Source organism: Motacilla alba, chromosome 13 (assembly GCF_015832195.1).
Source record: "Motacilla alba alba isolate MOTALB_02 chromosome 13, Motacilla_alba_V1.0_pri, whole genome shotgun sequence".
Lineage (NCBI taxonomy): Eukaryota > Metazoa > Chordata > Aves > Passeriformes > Motacillidae > Motacilla > Motacilla alba.
Window position 1 is genome coordinate 15,727,928 of NC_052028.1, and position 20,992 is coordinate 15,748,919.

General features: G+C 41.7%; 1 protein-coding gene across 2 annotated transcripts in view; it reads right to left on the reverse strand.

Annotated features, from left to right (window-relative positions):
- Nucleotides 1-20,378, reverse strand: part of CPEB4 (cytoplasmic polyadenylation element binding protein 4) — a 36,572-nt gene extending 16,194 nt beyond the window's left edge. For both annotated transcript variants that reach the window (XM_038149827.1, XM_038149828.1), the window contains exons 1-2: nucleotides 19,257-20,378; nucleotides 10,430-10,511 (exon numbers count right to left, since the gene is read on the reverse strand). In XM_038149827.1, coding sequence (XP_038005755.1) covers nucleotides 10,430-10,511; nucleotides 19,257-20,378 — 1,204 coding nt within the window. The remainder of the gene's footprint in view (nucleotides 1-10,429; nucleotides 10,512-19,256) is intronic.
- Between the last annotated feature and the right edge of the window lie 614 nt (nucleotides 20,379-20,992).

Genomic DNA, 20,992 nt, shown 5'->3' on the forward strand with positions numbered 1-20,992 from the left:
AGTTCTACAACACAAAAGGATCAGTCACCACTTCCAGGAGTGCTAACTGAGACATTTGCATGCGTGCAGAAACATTGCCCAGTTCAGGCACTTAATCTCATTCCAGGCAAATTATTCCAAGCACATGATGGGGAATTACTGCACGCTGACTGTGGAACAGCAGCCCATGCATGGCACCAGCCCGGGACACCTGATCCAGGAGAAATGCTCTCAATGCAGAATAAACTGAACAAAAAGCTAACAAATCTGCACTGACAGTGAATGTACTCCATGTCAGAACTCTGCATTTACAGTCCCAGCCATCTCTGACACTGTCAGATGAGATCCCCGTCCTAAAAATGGTTTTTCCAAACCAAGGCACTAAAAGGGAATATGAGACATTCCCTTTTTTTGTGGATTTCAAACACTACCAAACTTCAAAGAGTGAAAACTATTCCAATGATATTTTATTAATCTTAAAACAGTCCTACAAAAATGAAGCAGCTCTGTATGTACATCTGAAGAATGTATATTTGACACACTTTCAGCAATGTCAAAGTCAGCATGAAACCAGCAAAGAAGCCTAAATTTTGCTGCCCAGTAAAACCAAGGATTAGCACCTTTGGAATTACTGATTCTGCAAAATGAAGCAGCAGAGTTGCCAAAACTTGTACTTTTCCTCCTAATTTACTTTTAAAGAAACACAATGTAAAAAGAGATTTTATAAAACATGTTGTTAAATACAGCTCTACCTTATGTCCAAAATGTCCAAACAAATGCTGAAAAACAGGAGTGCTATTGTAGATGCAAATATTATGCTTTATTTCAAGTAAAGCCAGATGCCTGAAGACAAGTATTTACCATTCCTTCTGTCAAGAACAGGAACAAAATGAAGTTTCTGTTATTCCATGGCACTCAAGTACAGGTCTGACTAGAATCTTTAATTTTCAATTCCAGGTCACTGTCACAAAACAACTGACAGACAAAAAGTAAACAGGGTTCTTTCCTTCAGAAACCCCGTGGAGAATCATCCTGCAAAATCCTTTGGTAAGTAACACTGTTTTACCTGTGATTATGTTGAATTAATTGGGTTCACACAGCAGAAAGGTAGAACCCGAGTGAGTGGCAGAAAGCAGATTCTCAGCAGAATAGCTGCAAACAGGAGTGCTGACAACTTTCTACATCAAATAAGGAGGGCTGGAGAGAGGCTGGGAACACTGAGAGGAAAGTGACTGTTCCCAAGGCCTGTGGAATGAGCTGCAAGTTTTTAGGGCTTTAATGTGCCTGAAGAAAATCTGCCCCACTGAGAGATGGGGCAGTCACAGCCAGGAATACCCTTGGGAAGAAGGCCCCACACTCTTCTCCCTCTCTGGAGACTTTCCAAAGCCACCGAGACGTGTCCCTGTGTCACCTGCTCCAGGTGAGCCTGCCTGGGCAGGGGTTGGGGGGGATGATCTCCAGAGGTCCCTTCCAGCCCCTGGCATCCCCTGATTGCCAGGCTGCAGGGGCAGGCAGGGACAGGAGGGGACACCCAGCTTCCAACTCTGCCACCCCAGCTCCAAACCCACCTCTGCCAGGAGCTCGAGGTAACTCCTGGACTGGGCAACTGAGCCAAAAAGTCCTGGACGTGCTTCCAGAAATTACTGAATTTGGGTTGGAAAAGGCCTCCAAGCTGTGACCGATCCCAATTTTGTCACCCAGCCCAGAGCACTGAGTGCCACGTCCAGGCCTTCCTTGGGCACCTCCAGGGATGGGCACTCCACAGTTCAAGCCTAAGGGCGAAGGGGAAATGGGATAAAAAAGATTAACTCTGGAAAGCCCGAGCTCAGTTTGCCTGAGGGCTTTAAAGCCAGCAGCAGTGTCACTGCTGTGCTGCTGTGTCACACCTCTGGACTGAGGGAACCTCCAGCCAGGATTTTCCTCCATTTCCACAAGCACTTAACTACTCCTGAAATGTGACAAACCCAATTCAGTCTCCTTCATCTCAAAACTACAGAAAGCTTCAAAGGTAACTTTGAAGTTTCTTTGTTACCAAACAGCAGAACACAGAGAAATCTAAACCAACCTGCTACAAATCCTGGACACAGCTCCAGCTTTGTCTACCAGGGATCAATATTTGTTCCTTAATTCCAATGATATTCCAGTGGGATACTGCAAATCAATTGAAGTGGGAGCTTTAAATATTGTATGTATTTGATTACAACTCTTCTCCAGGATCCCCCACAGGGTGTGAGATAAGAAACCAAAGGCAGAGGAGCAAATCATGGAGCACAACCAGCAGCTGGAGACTGGATGTTAGCTGGAATTATACTGTATTCCAGGAAAGCAGGCACCCTGCTGCTCATGGCACTGAGCTTTATTTCATATTCATGTATGGCTGCTGGAGAAAAGACACCAAGTTATAAAAACATCCCATCTTTTGCCTCAATACATCTTCCAGTTTATGATATGGAATAATTGGCAGCATTTATCTTTTGAACACTTCAAGTATTCCTGTATTCGCTTGAAAAATAAGAAATGAAAGGCAGGGTTTGCAGCTGGGAGAAGGAAAAGCATTACAGGAGTCAGCTTCTCAGCCACAAAACTACTTCAAACGTGGTAACTTCATTAATGACAACTTCTGACAGGAGGGAAGGGAGGAAGGGGATGTCATATGCTAAAAATTGCTCGATAAAATTTATCTTGTATAAGTGACAAGAACAATTTATTGAACCTAGTAGAGAATTTATTGAACAACTTATGAGAAGGTGTAAAACCTTCCCAAATCTCTGCTGTCATGCTTTGTCACTGTGCTCCTGGCCTCTTTATCTGCAGCATTTCCCCCCCAGGAGCTCTGCTATCTGTCCACCCCATCAGCAATTCCTGCAGCAGGAATTCTGTCCAGGCTTTTTCCTGCATCACCTGCCTGTGACTTGCAAGAACTGGATTTACACTGCAAGATCTAAACCTGCAGTTCCTTAAGTACAATAATAGGTTCAAAGCAACTTATTTTTGTCTGTGGAAGGAATGATCACAAGACAGCCTGGAATGCAACACGAGGCCTTGGTTCCTTTTTTAACCATCCTCTTAATTCACTCCCAAACGAGAAGGGAACAGGAACACAAGCAAGTCAACAGCAACCCATGAGGAAAGGCTGAGGAAAGTGGGATTGTTCAGCCTGGAGAAGAGAAGGATTTGGGGTGACCTAACAGTGCCTGAAGGTGCCAACAAGAAACAAGGAGAGGGACAATTTCCAAGGGATGGAGCTCCAGGACAATGGGGAATGTTTTCCCACTGCCAAGGGGCAGGGCTGGATGGGATTTTGGGAAGGAATTGTTCCCTGGGAGGTGGCAGGCCCTGGCACAGGGTGCCCAGAGCAGCTGTGGCTGTCCCTGGATCCCTGGCAGTGCCCAAGGCCAGGATGGATGGGGCTGGAGCAGCCTGGGACAGTGGAAGGTGTCCCTGCCATGTCAGGGTGGCACTGGATGGGCTTTAGGGTCCTTCCCAACCCAACCCATTCCATGGTTCTGGGATGAAGCACACTCAAGTGTCTGCACTGGAACATTTCCCCATTTTTCATTTTTCCAGTAAAGAGCACAGGTAGGAACTAATTTTCCAGTAGCGTGACAAAACTGTACTGCACACTTCCCCACACCCAATCCAAATGGGAAGAGAAAATGAAAACATTATTTTAAAAGAATCCCCATTTCCCCTGCCTGGATTCAGAAGTGCTGCACAGAACCAGGCACCAGCAGGATTTATTTAAGTACATATTTATATAAGTATCCTCACATTCCATGCACAACATTTATCCTTTTCTCACACCCTATCGGAGTGCTGAGCTGGGATTCCTGCTAATGGGATTTCTGAGTAAAGCTGAAATACCACTCCCTGCACCTCATTTGACTTGTGCCTATGTGGAGGCAGCACGTCACTGCTGCACTCACCTGACAGCCCCACCATCAACACTGCAGTGGAAAAAACCTGCCCTCACAGCTGACCAGTCTGCATTCCAACACCCAGAGCATCAAGCCAAGGATGGATAAATCTACTCTGTGTTCTCAAATTCACCTCAGCAATAGCTGTTATCATTCTAGCTAATGCTGGATTAAAATAAATGGGTACTCAGTAAAAACATTCTAGATGCATCATGATTCTTTCTTGAAGTATCTTAAATAATTGATGCAAAATTCAGATGTTAGTCACTCTTGGCTATAAGCAATGACTGCCCACAACTAAAGAAGTTATGACATTCTTAGGACCAAATGTTTCCCTTTTACACTCACACCTCAGCACTCACCTCCTTATTTTTGCTCAAAACTCATCCCCTTTCTCATTACACTCATTTCTTCTTCAACTCCACTTTTAAGAAAAGCACTTCAGGCTTTTCTTCCTGCTTCTTTCATGCTCACAAACATGACAGCAGAGATCATGCAAAACGTGGCTAACAAAAGACTCAAACGATTCAACATCAAGGCAAAAAGTGAACAAAGTCAGCAAAAAGCAAAAAGACAGGTAGCTTGAGCAGTTTGGGCAGGGAGGCAGGAGAGTTCAGTGTCTTCTAAAACAAGGAACAGACACCACTCATGAAATACAGCTCCAAATTAAAGGCAGCTTTGAAGATGATCCAGAATGGTCAGAGATTATCAAAGCAAGAATTCAGGAAAGAAAAAAAAAAAAAATCCAAACCCAAAACAAAACCTACTTGGTGGACAGTGACATTAAACAAAGCAGAAGATTAAACACACTTTAAAAAAAAAAAAAAGGATGGAATTAATTTCAGAAGGCCACAAATACAAAAAAAAGAAAGCAAGAAAACCTTAGAAAGGTTTTAATCAGATTAGCAAGGCTGCTGTCACGGCATTCAGAACGATTTTGTTGGCTGTACCACTTCTGAAGATCAAATCACCGAGGTAGACGTGAAAATATTCAGCACTATTTCAATGTTTTGCTGTGTTTTAAAGAGCTCTGCCTGCCACATCATTTACAGCACGTAGATTCCAAGGAAATATCTTGTCTGAGAAGTATGAGAGGCATTTGATTTTCCAGGCAGGCTCTGGAGATGGGACAGCATGGCAAGGGGCCTGGGAGAAACGACTGGACACAAAAACACAGGTCTGCTCCAGTGAATTGCACAGGAATCCTCACACTGATGCCCAAATTGGATTAAGATCAGAAAACCCTGGGATTGTTGCACTGCTCTGAGGTGGCAGAAAAAGGAATTTCCTGGTCTCAAAGGGTGGTTCCATCAGTGCCCTGTGGCTCAGTGCTAAATGGCTCCGTTCTGGACAGAACATAAATCAACGTTTCCCACCTCAAAATCCTGCAGGGGTGAGGTAAAAGCAGAGTTGTTTGATGAGTGTTTGATATGTGCCTTGTCAAAACCAGCGTTTCTATAACAGACAGCTCTTAGCAGAAAGGTTCAGCTGCTCAGGAATTCTTGTCTTGCCCCATCCCCTGACACCCCCTGGAGATATTTATGGGGATTAATGGGATCCCCTCTCAGTCTTCCCTCTCCAGACTGACCAGGCCCAGCTCCTGGAGTGTCTCCTCACTGGAGATCTTTCCTCCCTGTGTACTACCTAAGCCCAATTCCCCTTTTTTCCTTTTTTCCCTTTTTTTTTGGCAAGTTTCAGACATGATTTTATTCTTCCCAATCCACTTTTACCTTTCTAATCCTCACCAAATCCAGCATCTCTTCTGAACAATTTTGTTGAAGCCTCAAACCCAAATGTCCATTTAAATGACTGGAAGTTTAGGAAATATTGAGTGTAAAATCATCATTATGTATGGTTTGTATCCATTACTTCTGTGCCAGGTTCAAATCCAATCTGTGAATCTGATCTCAGTGTTTATTAAGAGAAGATTTTAGTCCCTTTCTGTTGCCCAGGTGATTTCATTCTCTTAAAAGACTGTTGGCTGTTTCTAAACAAAAGCTGTGATAAATCCCAAATATTGGAAAGGCAGGGATAGCTCAACAAACTTCAATTAAAAAATTAAAATATTGAGTACTGCACCCAAATTTTGAATATTAGCTGCATTAGGAAAGAAAGTGGGCCCTTGCTTGTTAATATTTCAGAATATAGAAGAGCAAAAGTTGTAATACTTCTGCTTTAACCCACCTGAAATCAGTGGATTGCAGCAGGTATGGGAACAGCTTATTTCAAATAAAACTCTCACAGTTTCCCCCATCCCAGCTCCCTCAGCACGGGCTGGAGTTCAGTGCTATTAGACCCAGTTCTGCAATATATTGACATAGTAAAACAATTGATTTTCCTCTGAATTAACAGGCACTCAGGTCTGCAAATGCCATCAGCCCTTCCTGGAATAGGAGGTAAAATTCAGGAAGATCCTGAGAATGAAACATTCACACAGTAACTCATCAACAGTTTCCAAAAAAAATGAAGGCAAACCTGAAGAGCCTGAAAGGAAGGGTTTGTTCATTTTATTTCATGGAAGCTGGATACATTAAAAAATTGCAAATGAGTAACCCTTAGGATCTGGCCAAGGAGATCAACCCCAAAGTCTGAGGTGCAACCAGCACAGCAGCTGTAAAAAAACCTCAAAATCTATTATTTTGCATTTTAAAAGAGGTCAGATTTTGTCCTGTGCATTTATAAAGGACCCTAAACTTCCCTGAAGGGAACTGGGACTGACTCTCAGCAGGTTCTCATTAATATTCTGGATCACACAGAAACCTAAATGTCCCATTCTACTCCATTAATATAAATATGCTGCATCATCCATACAGCTTGAAAAAAAATCCAGTTCAGATTCTTACCCAATATTCAAAAAAGCTCTCGAAACTATTTGGATCCCTTTCACCAAAGAACATTTTATAAGGTTTACAGGTTTTCTTCAATTTTGCCATGGTTTTTCAGGTTACTATCAAGGGGCTGATGATTTAAAAATACAGCTTGGTCTCTCTGCTTGTTCAGAGAAATCCTGAATGGTGCAACTTTGCAGCAATCTGGCTTTTCAAAATTAAAATTTAGGGCTGCTGTTCAACTTTACTCCACTCCTAAACCCTTCCCTTTGGTGCAGAAGTGTGTTTAGTTTTCAGAGTGTGTCACAGTCACAGGATTCCTGCAGACACTGAGCTGTTCACACCCAGATTTTACAGGAGTGCTTTGCAGTGCTGGAAGCAGATGTCCTGGCCTGCTGCTTCCATCCATGCCACCTTGCATCATTTCCAGGCAATAACCTGATCTTCTGAACTGAAATATTGGATATTTCAGTGGCAAGCCAGTCATAAAGCATTTAAAGACATTTCAGTGTCACTTAACAAGGAAATATTTAGTCAATCTACTACTATTACAGTAATGCTCAAATTGCCATCTGGAAGACCCAGATTCAAAAATCAGGCTCTGGATCCCAGGCTCGGCTCAGGGAGGCCAAGTTCATTGTAAAGAAGATGCAATTAAGTCTCCAGGGAAAGGCTTCTGCAGGCTGACATTGGCTGTGCAGCACGCAGCACACTCACTGGGCTGGATAAAAATAACATATTGAAATGGCAGCTGCTCAGCAAAGGAAGAGGATTTGAGCAGGGATAAAAATATACCTTAAAAGAAGGGGAGAAAATGGTAAAATGCCTACTCAAAGCATTAAAAGGTAATGCTGAGTGTACTGAATCAGTGTAAGATTCACCTTTTAACCTCATGCAGAAAATATTATTTATTTCCTACAGCAAGATAACCTAAGAATGTAATAATTACTGACCTAAACAAACCCAAAGCTGGCACAGCTTAATCACCTCGTCACAAAGAGCACACTGTGGATGGATTTTGTTACATTTGGAAGAATTCCTACTTCTGATTTTAGTACAGAATTCCCAGCCTGCTGCTCTGAACATATCATTTAAAGATGGAAATGATGTCCCAGAGACAGCAGGTTCCAAACTGTGACTGATGTCTGTTACCATGCCCATTCTCCCAGTTGTTTTGAAGGGGTATTTGACACAGTTCCTCTTTCTCTGGCAGTCCGTGACAATATGAAGGGGGTGCTGTAAGTGTTACACACTAAACTCATGCTGAGGCAGGATTAAACCTCTCACAAGATAGCAGTGAGACCTATTAGATCATCTGAATTATTTCCATGCCATTCTGAGCTTGCTCTCCACAGTATGTTTTATTACTGCCTTGCCCAGGCTATTTTTAAAGCCTCAAACCCAGAAGCTTTTCCTTTCTGAGAGTATCCAACTTTAGTTCAAAGCACTGCATGCGCTGATTAACCCATTTAAAATGCAAACTGAGAAAACTTCTTATGGAGCTGCTGCTGATTTAAATGCAGGTGTTTGAAACGGCAAACAAGACTTGAGCTGACAGCCATAATTTGTCCTATTTAAAGATTTCTGTATCCGAGGTTTAAATAAAGATGGGGCAAGAAAAGAGAAAACATGAGACAGGATCTGTGGGAGCAGATGGAAAATAAACACAAAGGGCTCGTGATCACCAGCCCCACTCCAGGCCTGATGTGGAATGTTTTGTCCCAGCAGTTTACAGTTTTTTTCCAGCTGTATCAGTTGGTTGAACTGAAGGTATTTCCTCTCCTTGCAGACCCCACCCTAGGCAGGGATGATCTCTGCAGTTACCACGGCCCGGCGGATGCTGGGTTGAATAAAGATCCATTCCTTAAATACCCGACAGGAATTAAGTCACTGAGTGCTGTGCCAGAGCAGCACAGCCAAATTCAGGCACTGCACGCTTCTCTGGAAGCAAAGTTCATGTTCTTGCGGAGGAGATCCTTGAAAAATGAGGCTTCACAACAAAATATCTCACAGAGAGTCACTTAAATGTCTCATCTGGGCTTTGAGGCTTTTTTCTGGACAGTTATACAACTGTTAACTGTGAAACAGAGTAATTCACAAGGAGTCTAAGCAATAATTGCCAGCCCAGGACCTGACTGCTATCCCTGTGTGTCAATCAGCGTGAGACAAGGCACACAGAACTTTGGAGAAGCCACAGATGACTTTGTAGAGGGGATTAACACTCAGGCTAAAGCAGGAATTAATGCGTGTCAGAACTATTTGTATTCCTTGCTGACATACTTATTCCATCACTCTTAAAACATGCTAAGCACTCAAAAAGAAATGTTTCAACTGCAAAGAACCTTTTCAAAGCATTTAAACTAAACATCAAGCTACTTTCAGAAGTACCCTTGCTAAGCAGCTGACCATAAATACGTATGAAGCTGACTTTGTTAAATTCAGATTTAAAGGGGGATTTTATTTGTCCCATGGCCACGTCACCTTGGGCCAGATTTCAGAGCTGTAACCTGGTTTGGGAGTGCCAGGCAGTTGGACAGAAAATTTCTGGGGCAAATCCCAGGAAGAACACCTCACTCCTGGTTCTCTATGCCATTCTGGAGATGTAGGATGTTACCAGACAGAACATAAATCAAATAAAGGCTGTTAATACTTGTCACTAATAAAAACCTGGTCCCCACTGCATAAGGAGGGAAGGTATTTTGGGGTTTTAATTCATCTGGCATCACTTTTATCCACATCAGGCTCTCCCTGTCATTTCAACAGGAAAGCATTTCGTGGTGTTTCTCCCCACACTGAATTTCTGCACAGCTCTGGGGACGGGAAACTCAAGTTGCATTTCCAGACCACAGAGAAGGCAACAAACACAAGTTCTTGCCCGTTTATCAAAGGTTGGTCTTCTGAGCAAGAATCGCTATTAAAACAAGTCAGATTTCATTACCACCACAAGCCTCGATATCAAAAGGAATTTATTTGCAGAAACCACAAGTGCAGGTTTGTTTTTTTTTAGTGGTCTCATGACTGGTAACAAAAGTGAGTGGTTAGATAAGAAGCGTGTGTGAGAATTTGACTACTCCACTCATACGTGTAACCACTGAACTGCAATGGATTACTCATCCTGCAGGACATGAAACTACAGCTCTGAATTGTTGACCATAAGCAGTTTTTATTCAGACAAAATTATGTGCAGACAATCCTTTGTAAGGTGAGGTATTTCCAAAGCACGGCTGCCTTTGCCAAAAAAACAAAAGGAAAAAAAAAGAGATAAATCCCAAATCAGTTCAACCTCCCTTTTCCTTTCCCAATGGTTCCAAAAAGGTAAAAAAAAGACAAAATACTCTGTTTTTCACAAAATGACAGGGATAAACCTTATTCTTTCCCAAGACAGAAAAAACTGTGACTTCATCAAGAAAACCCTGTTAGGCAAAAAGTTACTTCTTGCTGAGCTGCACAGGATTCCTGAAGTTGACCAAAACCCCTGGCCAGTAACACAACAGGTCAGCCTGTGTTTGTGCTCTGCACTGCTCAGGACAAGCACAGACTCCCTCAGTGCTCCTGTGCTGAAACAGCTTTGTTCACACAACCAAAAAAACCCATCAGCTGCTCCAGGGAAATTCGCTTTTTCTACCCACAACTGCAGTCTCTTATTTTCAGTAAGGCCCTCTCCCCAGTTATTTGCTGCAGGAAATAGTCTCTGTCTAAATTTACCTTTCAGTGAATCATTTTCAGCCCTCATTATGTCAATTAGGGAGTTCTCCAGTGAGTGCATGTCAAAAGTCCTCGTGCGATCCTGCAAGCAAACACAAACAGAGCCAGGGTTAAGCACGAGCACCCAAAACACAAACACTTCCAATTTCTTCTACATAACCACAGCAGAATTAAATAAAAACCCTATACCAAAGGATGGAGGAATATTACAAATTTCCTCTGATTCAGGAATATCAAAAATTACAATATTATTAAATATGAATCTGATCTGTAATAATCTAATCACAACCAATGAAGTCTAACACCAACAATTTCTCCTTCCTATTAACCAAAGCCACCATTTTACACATGCCCAGGTCAGACTTTCTCAGCCAAACAATCAATTTCATATTGTATAAATCTGATGAGATAGAAGCAAAACACACCGTAAAATACCCTGGCACTGCTTTAATCTAATTGGCAAATTGAGAATAACTGAAATTTCTTGTAATCTCTGAAATCTTTGCAGTATCATAAAAGGTCCCAAAGGAGGGCAAAAATCACTCTAATTCCCAATATTATTCACACATCCACGTTTTCTGTGTATTTATACATTTGGACTTGGGTAGAATTTTATACAATTACACCAATCCACCCTGATTTTAATTTTTTTCTGTCCAAGAAGCTCTCTACCATCAGCTTTAAAGATTTTATTTCATTCCTGTTCTAAGGAATCCCCTCTGAACTGAGCTCAAGCATTGGGAAGTCTCTGTTCAAACAAAAAAGAGAAATTTTGGACATTTTTGCTCTTGACTCCTTCTCCACAACTCTTGTTATTCCAGTGCTGAGTGTGTTTTTTGTCCCTAACACTGGCTGTGAAGCTGAAATTTCTCCAAAGCACACACATCCAGCTTGGAATATTTTTAAAGGCAGTGGTGAGTTATAAAGTGCTTTATTTCAGTGCTGAAGCAGCAGTGATTGTGTGTTGCAAGATTCCTGATTTCACCGATCCCTCATTCTGGACTTTAAATACCTCAAACTATTCCAAGAGCAGGAACTCACCAGCTCCTGATCCATTTCCAAGTTGTAAATTACATTCTGATCACTAAAAAATACCATTTTTCAATCGAATTTCCTGGTATTTTTTCCTCTCTTCAGAACAGTTTATGACTGAGACAGAACAGGCCACGTCTTCCAACCCGGATGTGCTGTGTCTCAAATAGCATTAAAAAGGCCAGAGTTTGGAACCAGTTCCTTTATTAAGTCTAGCAAATATCAAATTTGCCATAAAAAGCACAGCACTGCCCTGTCTCCCCCCAGGATTGATTTCCATGGTCATTTCTACTACAAGATAATTGAGGCACCTTAGAGAAAATATCAGCAACATTCAAATCCTTAAATTCTGTGCTTTTCTTTCACAGATTTCCTACAGTTTTCTGCCTGTCCTAGCAGATTTAATTTATTGGTTTGGTTTAAACATTGCTACTCCTTACCTATTTCAAATTCTATTTACATTAAAATCCCTTAGCAGGAGTGAGTACAAGTTTTGGATCCATTAGGATCCAACAGCTGAGTAACTCAGGAATGGATATTAAAAGGCAACCTTTGCATTTCCAGAAGTCCTCACAAAATGACAAAAATAGCCTAAAACACAGGTGGGAGCATTTACTGAAAACCTGATGTCCCTCAGCAGCTTCTCCTTCCTGAATTCTTGTGTTAACCTCAAGCCCACCCCATGAACAGCTCCGAAACTCAAATTTCACCAAGTGCAGAACCTCAGTAATTCCAAATCTTTGTGGAATTGTGGCACTTCACATTTCAGTTGTGTCAGAGACACAAAGGAAGTGACCCAGGCCAAGTAATTCCCAGTTTATTGAGCTGAGCACCTGAGCCTGGAGCAACTCTCCTCTCTAAAATATCTGTGTTATGTTGGCCGAGCTGGGGTAACAAAGGGCTTGCTGCAATGCTCATTTTTAATATTGAGAACAGAGAATTTAAGCATTTGAAGGCAAAAGTGGAACTGCACTGGCTGGCCCACAAGAAGTGCGTTCTCCAATGGAAGCTTTTGGTGCTGAGGAATTTATTTTCCTTTTCAAGTGAACCACAAGCTGTCCCTTTTTCAGGGTGAGGTCCATCAGCTGCAAATCACACTGCAAACCCTTTAAACACAACCCTGCACAGTGATACCAAAGATGAACTGGTGATGTTTCCCTCCCAGAAAAAGGAGGATGCCTAAAACTTGGGATAGATAAGGACGACTCTCTACGTCCACCCAGTGAGAAGATGTCAGGCCTAAATAAAGACCAGCCAAGGTGCCAAATTCAGCTGGGTCATAGGTTTGCACAATGCTTATTATTTTTAAAAAATCCATTAATTTTTTTGATTCTTTGCACTGACAGGTTGAACATTAGTAGAGAAAGTTCTCACTGGTAGTTTTGAGAATTTTTTTACAAATTAAAGTCCTTTTTATAGCGAAACTCCTTTGAAAACAGCAGCACAGATTTCATCAGTCTTATCTTGTAAGATATTTTACCAGAACCACATCTGAAATATTTATTTATCTATTTATTATGCACCTGAAGAGAAAATAAAGGCTAGTGAAGCTTAGTGGGAGTGGCCAAATCTGTGAAGAAATTTATAACTGCATTTCATCCCAAAAGCTCTAATCCAAAAATAGCTCTAATAAACCATCTAAATAATAGCCAATCCATCTAATAGCTCTAATAATTCATCCAAAAATAGCTCTAATAATCAAGATATTGAACATAAACCAGCAGCTAAATGTGAGCTTTCCTCAGATACATATTACTTATAAATCAAATAAACCACACTGAACTTAGAAAAAAATGTTTTCTTTAAAAGATTTAATGTAGAGAGAATTAATAACAATCTGGTGATGGTGTTAATGAAACAATTCACAAAGTTCCAGTGCTTTGGAGCTGGATTGTTACTTTACACTTATTTATTGATGAAGAAAATACACAGGGGTAATGACTACCCTGGGCTAAAGCAGAATATGTACAATTCAGGAACAAAATGTGGCAACCACAGCCTGATATTGTTCACCTGGGTTCCAAAAGAACTTGGCTTTGCACAAGTTTGTTTAGGGTGTCTAAAATGTTGCTTTATCAGAGGGCTCAAAGGGTACACACTTCTGCCTTGGGAAACACAACTGAAACACACAGACATCAGGTGAACACCAGGCCACAATAAAAAATTTAAAAAAGAAAACCCAAACAAACAAAGCAAATTAAACAAACTAAAGCCACCAAACAACCCAAAAGAAAGAAATCAACCTGCAGTCTTAATACATGACTATGTTGAAAATTTCAGCCAACCTCTCAGAAGAGATTCATTAAACACAATTTGGAATAAGCAGAGCTGTTTGCACAATGTACAGGAGCTGACAGCCTGCAGATCTGGTGAAAAATGAGTTCTTGAGCCTGTAAATGTCAACAATAACCAACAAACCATTTCTGGATCTACCCTGGCCATCTCTGCCCACAAAACAGTTAAATTCTAATCCCTATTCCAACTTTATTTTTCATCTCTATTTATATTTCATCCCTAAAAGAAAGTCACGTGTCTGATATACACTGGGCCATCCTCCCATGCAAAAGAAATTCCACAGGAATTTTTCCTGCACAGGAAGACCACACTCTGAATTTAAAAATCCCATACATTAATTCTCCTGCACATCAGAAAAATGCACATTTAATTTAACTATTAACTCTTTCTAGAGTCACTATATTTAGGCTGCACCCCCAGCATTTCCATCACCTGAATAATTGAGATGCCAGAACCTGAGAGCACTTCCCAGGATGGGCCTCCCAGTGGTAAATCCCAAACTGCACCAAAAAATCAAGGTTTGAACACTTGCTGGTAGCTAAGGCTGGGCCTGATCTCTTAAAATAAGGTTGATCTGAAGTCCAAGGCATCAATAATAATGCAAAAGATGTCATTGCATTCAGCAATTTACTGCTCAGCAGTTATGGAGTAGGTGTAGCTGTAAAAGTGGGGCTTGTTTTAGACATTTACATCTTTGCCCAACCAGAACATTCGTGCAAATCAAAAACCTCACAGCTACATTTGTACCTTAATTACAGCAGGAGAAGCCTGAAACTTTCTGAAACCCTGTTCCCATTTCCCAAGGCTCCAAAGCCCTGTGTCTCAGGCACAGGAGAGCCAGTATCACCATATTTATCATCATAAATACAAGTTCCACATTTCTCTTTCAATTGCAACACAAATTTGGACTGGGTTTTGCTTCTGGGGAAGCTTCTCCTCCTTCCCAGCACCCTGCAAATGCTGTATTCCAGCTCCCAGTCCAGTATCCAGTGAATTAAAGGCTTTGAATAAACAGGTTTTTCCTGAAAGGATGTTGCTGTATTCTGCCCAGATCATCTTTTATAGCTTCACCAGGGAACAATAAGAAAGAGCTGGAAAAATGAAGGGGCACAAAACACAAAGTTTAGTCCAACTTGAAGTTTTTAAGTGTTAGAAATGACAAACCTTTACTGGAAATGTTTGCAACATGTGTGATTCTATTTTAGCTGCACATTAAGTTTATCATGCATCTTCCACAATGATTTTCCATAGTATCTTGCATCCTCACTCTTTGCTGGGCTGCAACTTTCAAAGCAAAATGCATAATAGGAATACTCCTTTTAATCTTAGGAAAAAGACAAACATAATTCAAATAGCTTCTTAACAAAAGCTCTCTTTAAACAGAAACGCTGAGGTCAAAACCACACAGGAGGGCCAAAGCCCAAGTATGAACGTCAGTAGTAAGTTTATAAAACAAGAACAGTGTTAACTTCCACAGCACTTAACTTGTGCATGTCATACCACATTAGAGTGCTGCTAATCCCACAGATCAGTAGCTGTGGGGAACAGCACACAAAACACTAATTACTGCACAGCTGATGGAGTTACACAAAAAGGGGGGAACAGGTTTAAAAACCCAGCTTCAAGGATTTGCTCTGTTTTCAAAGGATACCTTGAAATTATTGGGAATAAATGCTGTTGCTAGAATAAAATAAAAAAAAATTAAATTCTGCAAAACAAATAAGCTCTTTTTGTGCAGCCAGCCATCGTGAGTTACAAAAAGGTTCCTCAAACCCAAATATTAAAACAAAGAGGAACGGTAAAGAAATTTATTTGCAAGATCCCTTCAAGAGGAAAGTTTGGCAAAAGTACTCAAGAGGCGATTTTTTTAATTCCAGCTCCCTGTGAATTTGTTTAATGCACTTATTAAATCAGGCCATTTCTATGGGCAAACAAATGCTGACGTAGAGGTCGGAATTCAAACACGTTTTGTAATCACGAATGTGTTTTCTCAAACATTCCATATCTGCCTGGGGGAAGAGCAAGTCTCCCTGGCACAGGCCCTGGCTGGATTTGGAAGGGGTTATATACCTGGAAACCAGCCACTGGGGAAGAAAGGAAAAAACATTTTGAACAAGTGGATACAATGAACTGCTCTCATGTACAAAATTCTTTGAAATGGGCAGTTATTTTCGAGCCTGATTCCGGGAAGAAACACAAATTCTTTTAAAGCATTTTTACAGAAAGCTGAGCACTATTGCTTCACTCGCCTGTGCCTTCAGAGAGCCATTTAAAAAACATCATCACACACTGAAGATGAGATCTGGAAAGCTGGAAATGCCTATCAAAGCAAGATTTATGCATTGCATAACAGGCAGGATGTTCCACTCATGAGGAAGTGCAAGTACACAGCCAAAGGAAAGCCAAAACAATCTTGAAGGCAGCGCTGCCGTGAAACGCAATTACTGAGCACCAAGTTTGTCAGTGCTGCTGGGAGAGAAGGACAAGGAATTATTCCTAAAAATCACTCACTTGGTAAGGTGCCACGGTCACAGTCAAAGCATTTTCATATATTAATTCTCATGGAAGGCTGTGAGAGCCAAAAGACTCAGTTTTTTTGCTTTTTAATTTGAATTCAGGAACCATTTTTTCATTTGGAGACCATTTCCTTTTCAAACGAACACACAAAGAACAATGGCTTTTCTCTTTTCAAAAGATCTTTGAAGGGGGGAGCCTGCCCAGTGGCTAAAGCACAACATCAAAACTTAATTTCATTAACAGATCTGGTTAAGTCTTCTCTGACCTTGCTGCCAGTTCCATCCCTGCAAGAGGTTCCTACAGACAGCGTCGTTTGGGAATTGCAGGAGACAGGATTCCAAATGCAAAACACTTAGAGCAGAGAGCACAGGGTTTGCATGCAGCTCTCAGTGCCAAGGCAAGGCTTCATCAAATTGCAAGGTTATCAAACTGATCACCACAGTATTTTCCTTTCATCTGCACCATTTGGAGCACCCGTTTCATCCCATGGGATGGGCAGGGACGTTTGAAGGGAGCAGGAGTTCACGTCAGTGGCTCACAGGGAAATTATGTGACGCCATCCTCTCCAAAGAGGAGAAGAGCTCTTAGTCCTGGTCACCCCCAGATTTCCACCAAAACACAGCCAGAATCCTGTGTGCCACCAGGCTCTGGAATAGACACAACCTCTGAGGAAAAGAAAAAAGAAAGCAATCCCCAAATATTTGCAATTGCTGGTTTACATTTTGCCTTCTAAAGAACCTCATTTTCACTAGATTGCAGCACCACTTGTTAATGATTTAAGCAGCAAAACATAAATATTAAATGAAAGGGATTGTTGTATCAAATTACTCCATTATGTTGCTGCAGCAAAGACAGCTTTCAATTATTTCCTAAACAGGAATCTAAGAAGATTCCAGTAACAAAATAGCCTTGTCCAGTACATGATTGCATCAGCAAGGATACTTCAGGGGCAGAGAGAGAGATACATAAAACACAAATATGCAATAAGCAAAATTCTGCTTTGAGTCAGGAATAGAATCAGCATAGTCAAGAAAAAAAAAATAAAAAGACATCAAAGGTCAAATTTTACATCATTTGTTTCCAGTGATTCAAAAATTCACTGTGCTTTCAACACTCAGCTAAAGTGACCAAAAGAGCTGAAGATTTTATTCAAAAGAAAAAAAAAAGTTGTCCAAGATGGCTTCAAAATTAATCAGCATCTTTCTAGGGCTGCAGTGCTGAAGTCCTGCTCTGCTGCCCTGCCCTCTTCCTCACAGAAGTGATGGTAACAGACTGGAGAGCACTTCCCTCCACACTTTCCTTTTCTTGGCATGAAGGAGTGTCAGACTTGGTCTTGACATGTACAGCTTCATCAGAGTGTTTATGTAAACAGACACCAACATGCTACACCAAAATGATTTCTCTACCATGATCAAACTACGTGTGTCTGCTATTCTGTGTCTGGAACACCATCCAGAAGTCAAGGTTGACTTTGCCAGTTTCCTGAAATTTCCTTGATGCCAATCCAAGCACATTGCTCTGCCTGTTTATATATTTGGGGCTTACACACAGCAGCAAGGACACACTTGATCTCATTCTGTCACTCTCAACATCAGCTACGTGTCAGGGTACAGAGTGAATCAAACCGTGAGCCAAGGCTCGCTGCAGCGAGGCTGAAAAAAGACCCGCTCCAGCTGGGTCCCTTTTCCTAATGGTTTCACTGGATAAACTGAGTATGCTGGACACAGCTTCATTATATTTATTATAAATCCTGACATTAAAATCAATTATTACTCCGCTTTCTAAATTTGGAAGGGCTCTACCTGATTGTGAACCGGTCAGTAGCACTGCAGTGGAAAAAAAAGGCTCTGAAGGAAAGTTATTGCCAGCAGCTGCTGTGCTGTCAGCAGGGCCTGCACAGCACCAAAAACCTGCAGTGTGCAAAGAACCCAACTATCCCCACATCCACGGAGTCACTGTTAAATGTATTTCTGTTTCTTTCCATCGTGAGACACATTGCACAGTTTGTATCTTTGAAATTGTATTTAAGTAGGTCACCCCGGTTCTTGCAGCATGGCAAGAAATACTGCAATCACGTTGAGAATTTTACTTTTGCCCTCATTTGAAGAGCTTGAAAAACAACCCTGGAAATGTAAAAGAACTCTTGGGTCTTTTAATTCACCCTAAAGGAGTTTACAAAAGGCACACACACACATAAAAGCTGGGTTTGACTGGTGGTCAGATGAAAAGAAGGGGACTTCTGGTTTAATTCCTGCTGCAAATTAGGTTCAACATTATACAGTTCTTTTCAAATTCATAACGAGTCAGCCCAGAAGGAGAGGCTGAGCTGCCAGACAACCTGCCTCCTGCCAGGAGAAGGCCACAGCAAAATATAGGAGACCACCAACTGATCTCATCCACATCTATTTTTAGTGCTGATTTAATGGCCTGTAACCCAAATTTGCTGCCATTCCTGAGGAGAGCAAACTGCACTGATTACCATTATTTGTAGAAAGCAAAGTTTCCCCCACAAATGCTACAAAAATTATGTTGCACTGCAAGCCCATGTGATACAGTAAAACCAAATAAAATCACTCCATACTTTTTCTCAGATGTGGTACATTGCTGAATGCTTTCAGAGGCCTCAGATCTCTCATACTCCACTGGGCACTTTTTTTTTTCCTTTTTCCTCTTTGTTGAAATGCTTGTCAGTGAATTTCTCCATTGGCTATTTCTGGCTGTGTGTAAGCATTAAGCTGAAGCAAAGTGGCCAATACAGATGGCTGGTGTGCAATAGATATTTATGACCATCACTGTTAAAAAAAAAAACCCCATGAATCACAGCTTGGAGGATCATTCCCACTATGACATTTTGAGTTAGCCATGTGTTTTTTTTCAGCTGCAAGCACAGAAATCCCACAACCAGGGCATTTTAATGCTCTTTGGGGAGGTTTGCTTTGCTTTTTTTTTTTTTTTTCTTATGGATACAACAGAGTGCGCTCACCTGAAAAGGAAAAATGTTGTCAGCTCTGTTCAAGCTGTCATCCATCCAGGACTTGGGAGCGAAGGCCGAGCTGGGTCGTGCATACTTCTGCAGCTGGATATGATTACTTGCAAAATTCTTCTTTAAGGGCGAGATGGAGTTCAAGGGGGTGATCCCTCCGTTCAGTCCCCGGCGGTGGTCTCGGCCCTGGGACCCTCCCCAGCCGCCGTATCCGCCGCCGCCGGGGCTCCAGGAGGACGGGGTGGGCGATGGGCTTTGGTAGCTGCTCCACGGAGAAGGTGGCTTGTTAAGATTATTGGCCAAATGAGGCAACTGATTAAAAGCAGCATTTCTGTGTGTGAATGGAGGTGGGTGAGGACTTGCAGGAGACCTCCTCTGTTGCTGATGTTGATTGTGATGATGCTGGAAATGGGGGTGATGAGGGTGGTGCTGAGAGAGGGGTCCGATCTGGGGGGAAAAGCTACCACCAAAGCCGGGGCTGACGTGATGTGGGAAATTCTGAAACAGCAGAGCACCATTATTAGCTGAGGCAGTAGGGACCCCTCCCTGGTGGAAAAAACTTGCATCTTCATTGATTATTGTAGAAGAAGAAGGAGCAATAGCTGCAGACCAGTTACTAAAACCAGTCAGAGAAGATGCGGTGGATGTCAAGGGCTGTGTCGAAGTACCGAGCCCCGAAGCCTCTTGGTAATCAAATCCTGTTAAAACCGGCGATTCTATTCTTATTTTCTCCTTTCCATTGCCATTCTCTGAAGAATTATCGCCCTGGTTTTCTTCAGTTTTGGCTTTCTCGGGTTCAGAGAGCATGCCTGCTTCCTGACTTTGACCAGGGGAAAGCTGCTGTTTTTCTAGGGACTCTTGCTTTTCCTGTTGCTGAGTTTTAGATTTTTCTGACCCCAGAATCTCATCCTGAATATTATGGGCAGCTGGAGCAGGAAAGAGCCAAGCTGACCCAGCACTACTGCCATTGGCAGCTGTGTTATTATTTATAAAAGCAGCAGGGCTGGGGGTTGCATTTTGATGATGGTGTGGAGGCTGCAGATGTGGATGAAATCTGACTGGAAAAGCTGACTTATTTCCAGTGTTGTTTTGCACTAACACTCCAAACCCGTAATCCCCCATTTATTATATTTAGGGTTTGAATCCTCCCCGTAAGAACAAGTTGATGTTTAGTGTTTAGCTTGTCCTCTCGTGAGGCAAGATTAGCAAGTATCCTGGTTTTCGCTAGATATTCCAGTGTCTCCCTCCACGCTATTTATTTCAGATTTGGATAAAGATGTTTGCTATTTTTTTTTTCTTTTTGCAAAAGATAGATCTCTTCAACTATTTCAATGTGTCAATTTGTGTCCGTTTCCTTCCTTTGGCCAGGAGGAAGGGAAAAATAAATCTTTGGTTCACAAAATAAGAGGTTTCCTTTTTCTAAAGGAAATGCACAGCAATGAGAGAATAAGCTTCTGGGAAATGAGGATAAAGAGATTCTAACTATCCTGTTTTTTTCCTCCTCAGCAGCCTTGACTCGCCCATAAATGAGTTAAGAGGGAAGAAAAAAAAAATACAATGACGTCTGGTCCCTCAACCCCTTGGCAGCAAAAAATAGATTTAAATCTGGAATAATTTAATACATCTCTATAATCTAATATATATTTGTGTCCTGTTCAAAAAGAGTCTTTGCTGTGAACAAGGGAAAAATTTACCTCAGGATCTCAGCATTCAGAAGGGTGAAATGGGGGAGTGAG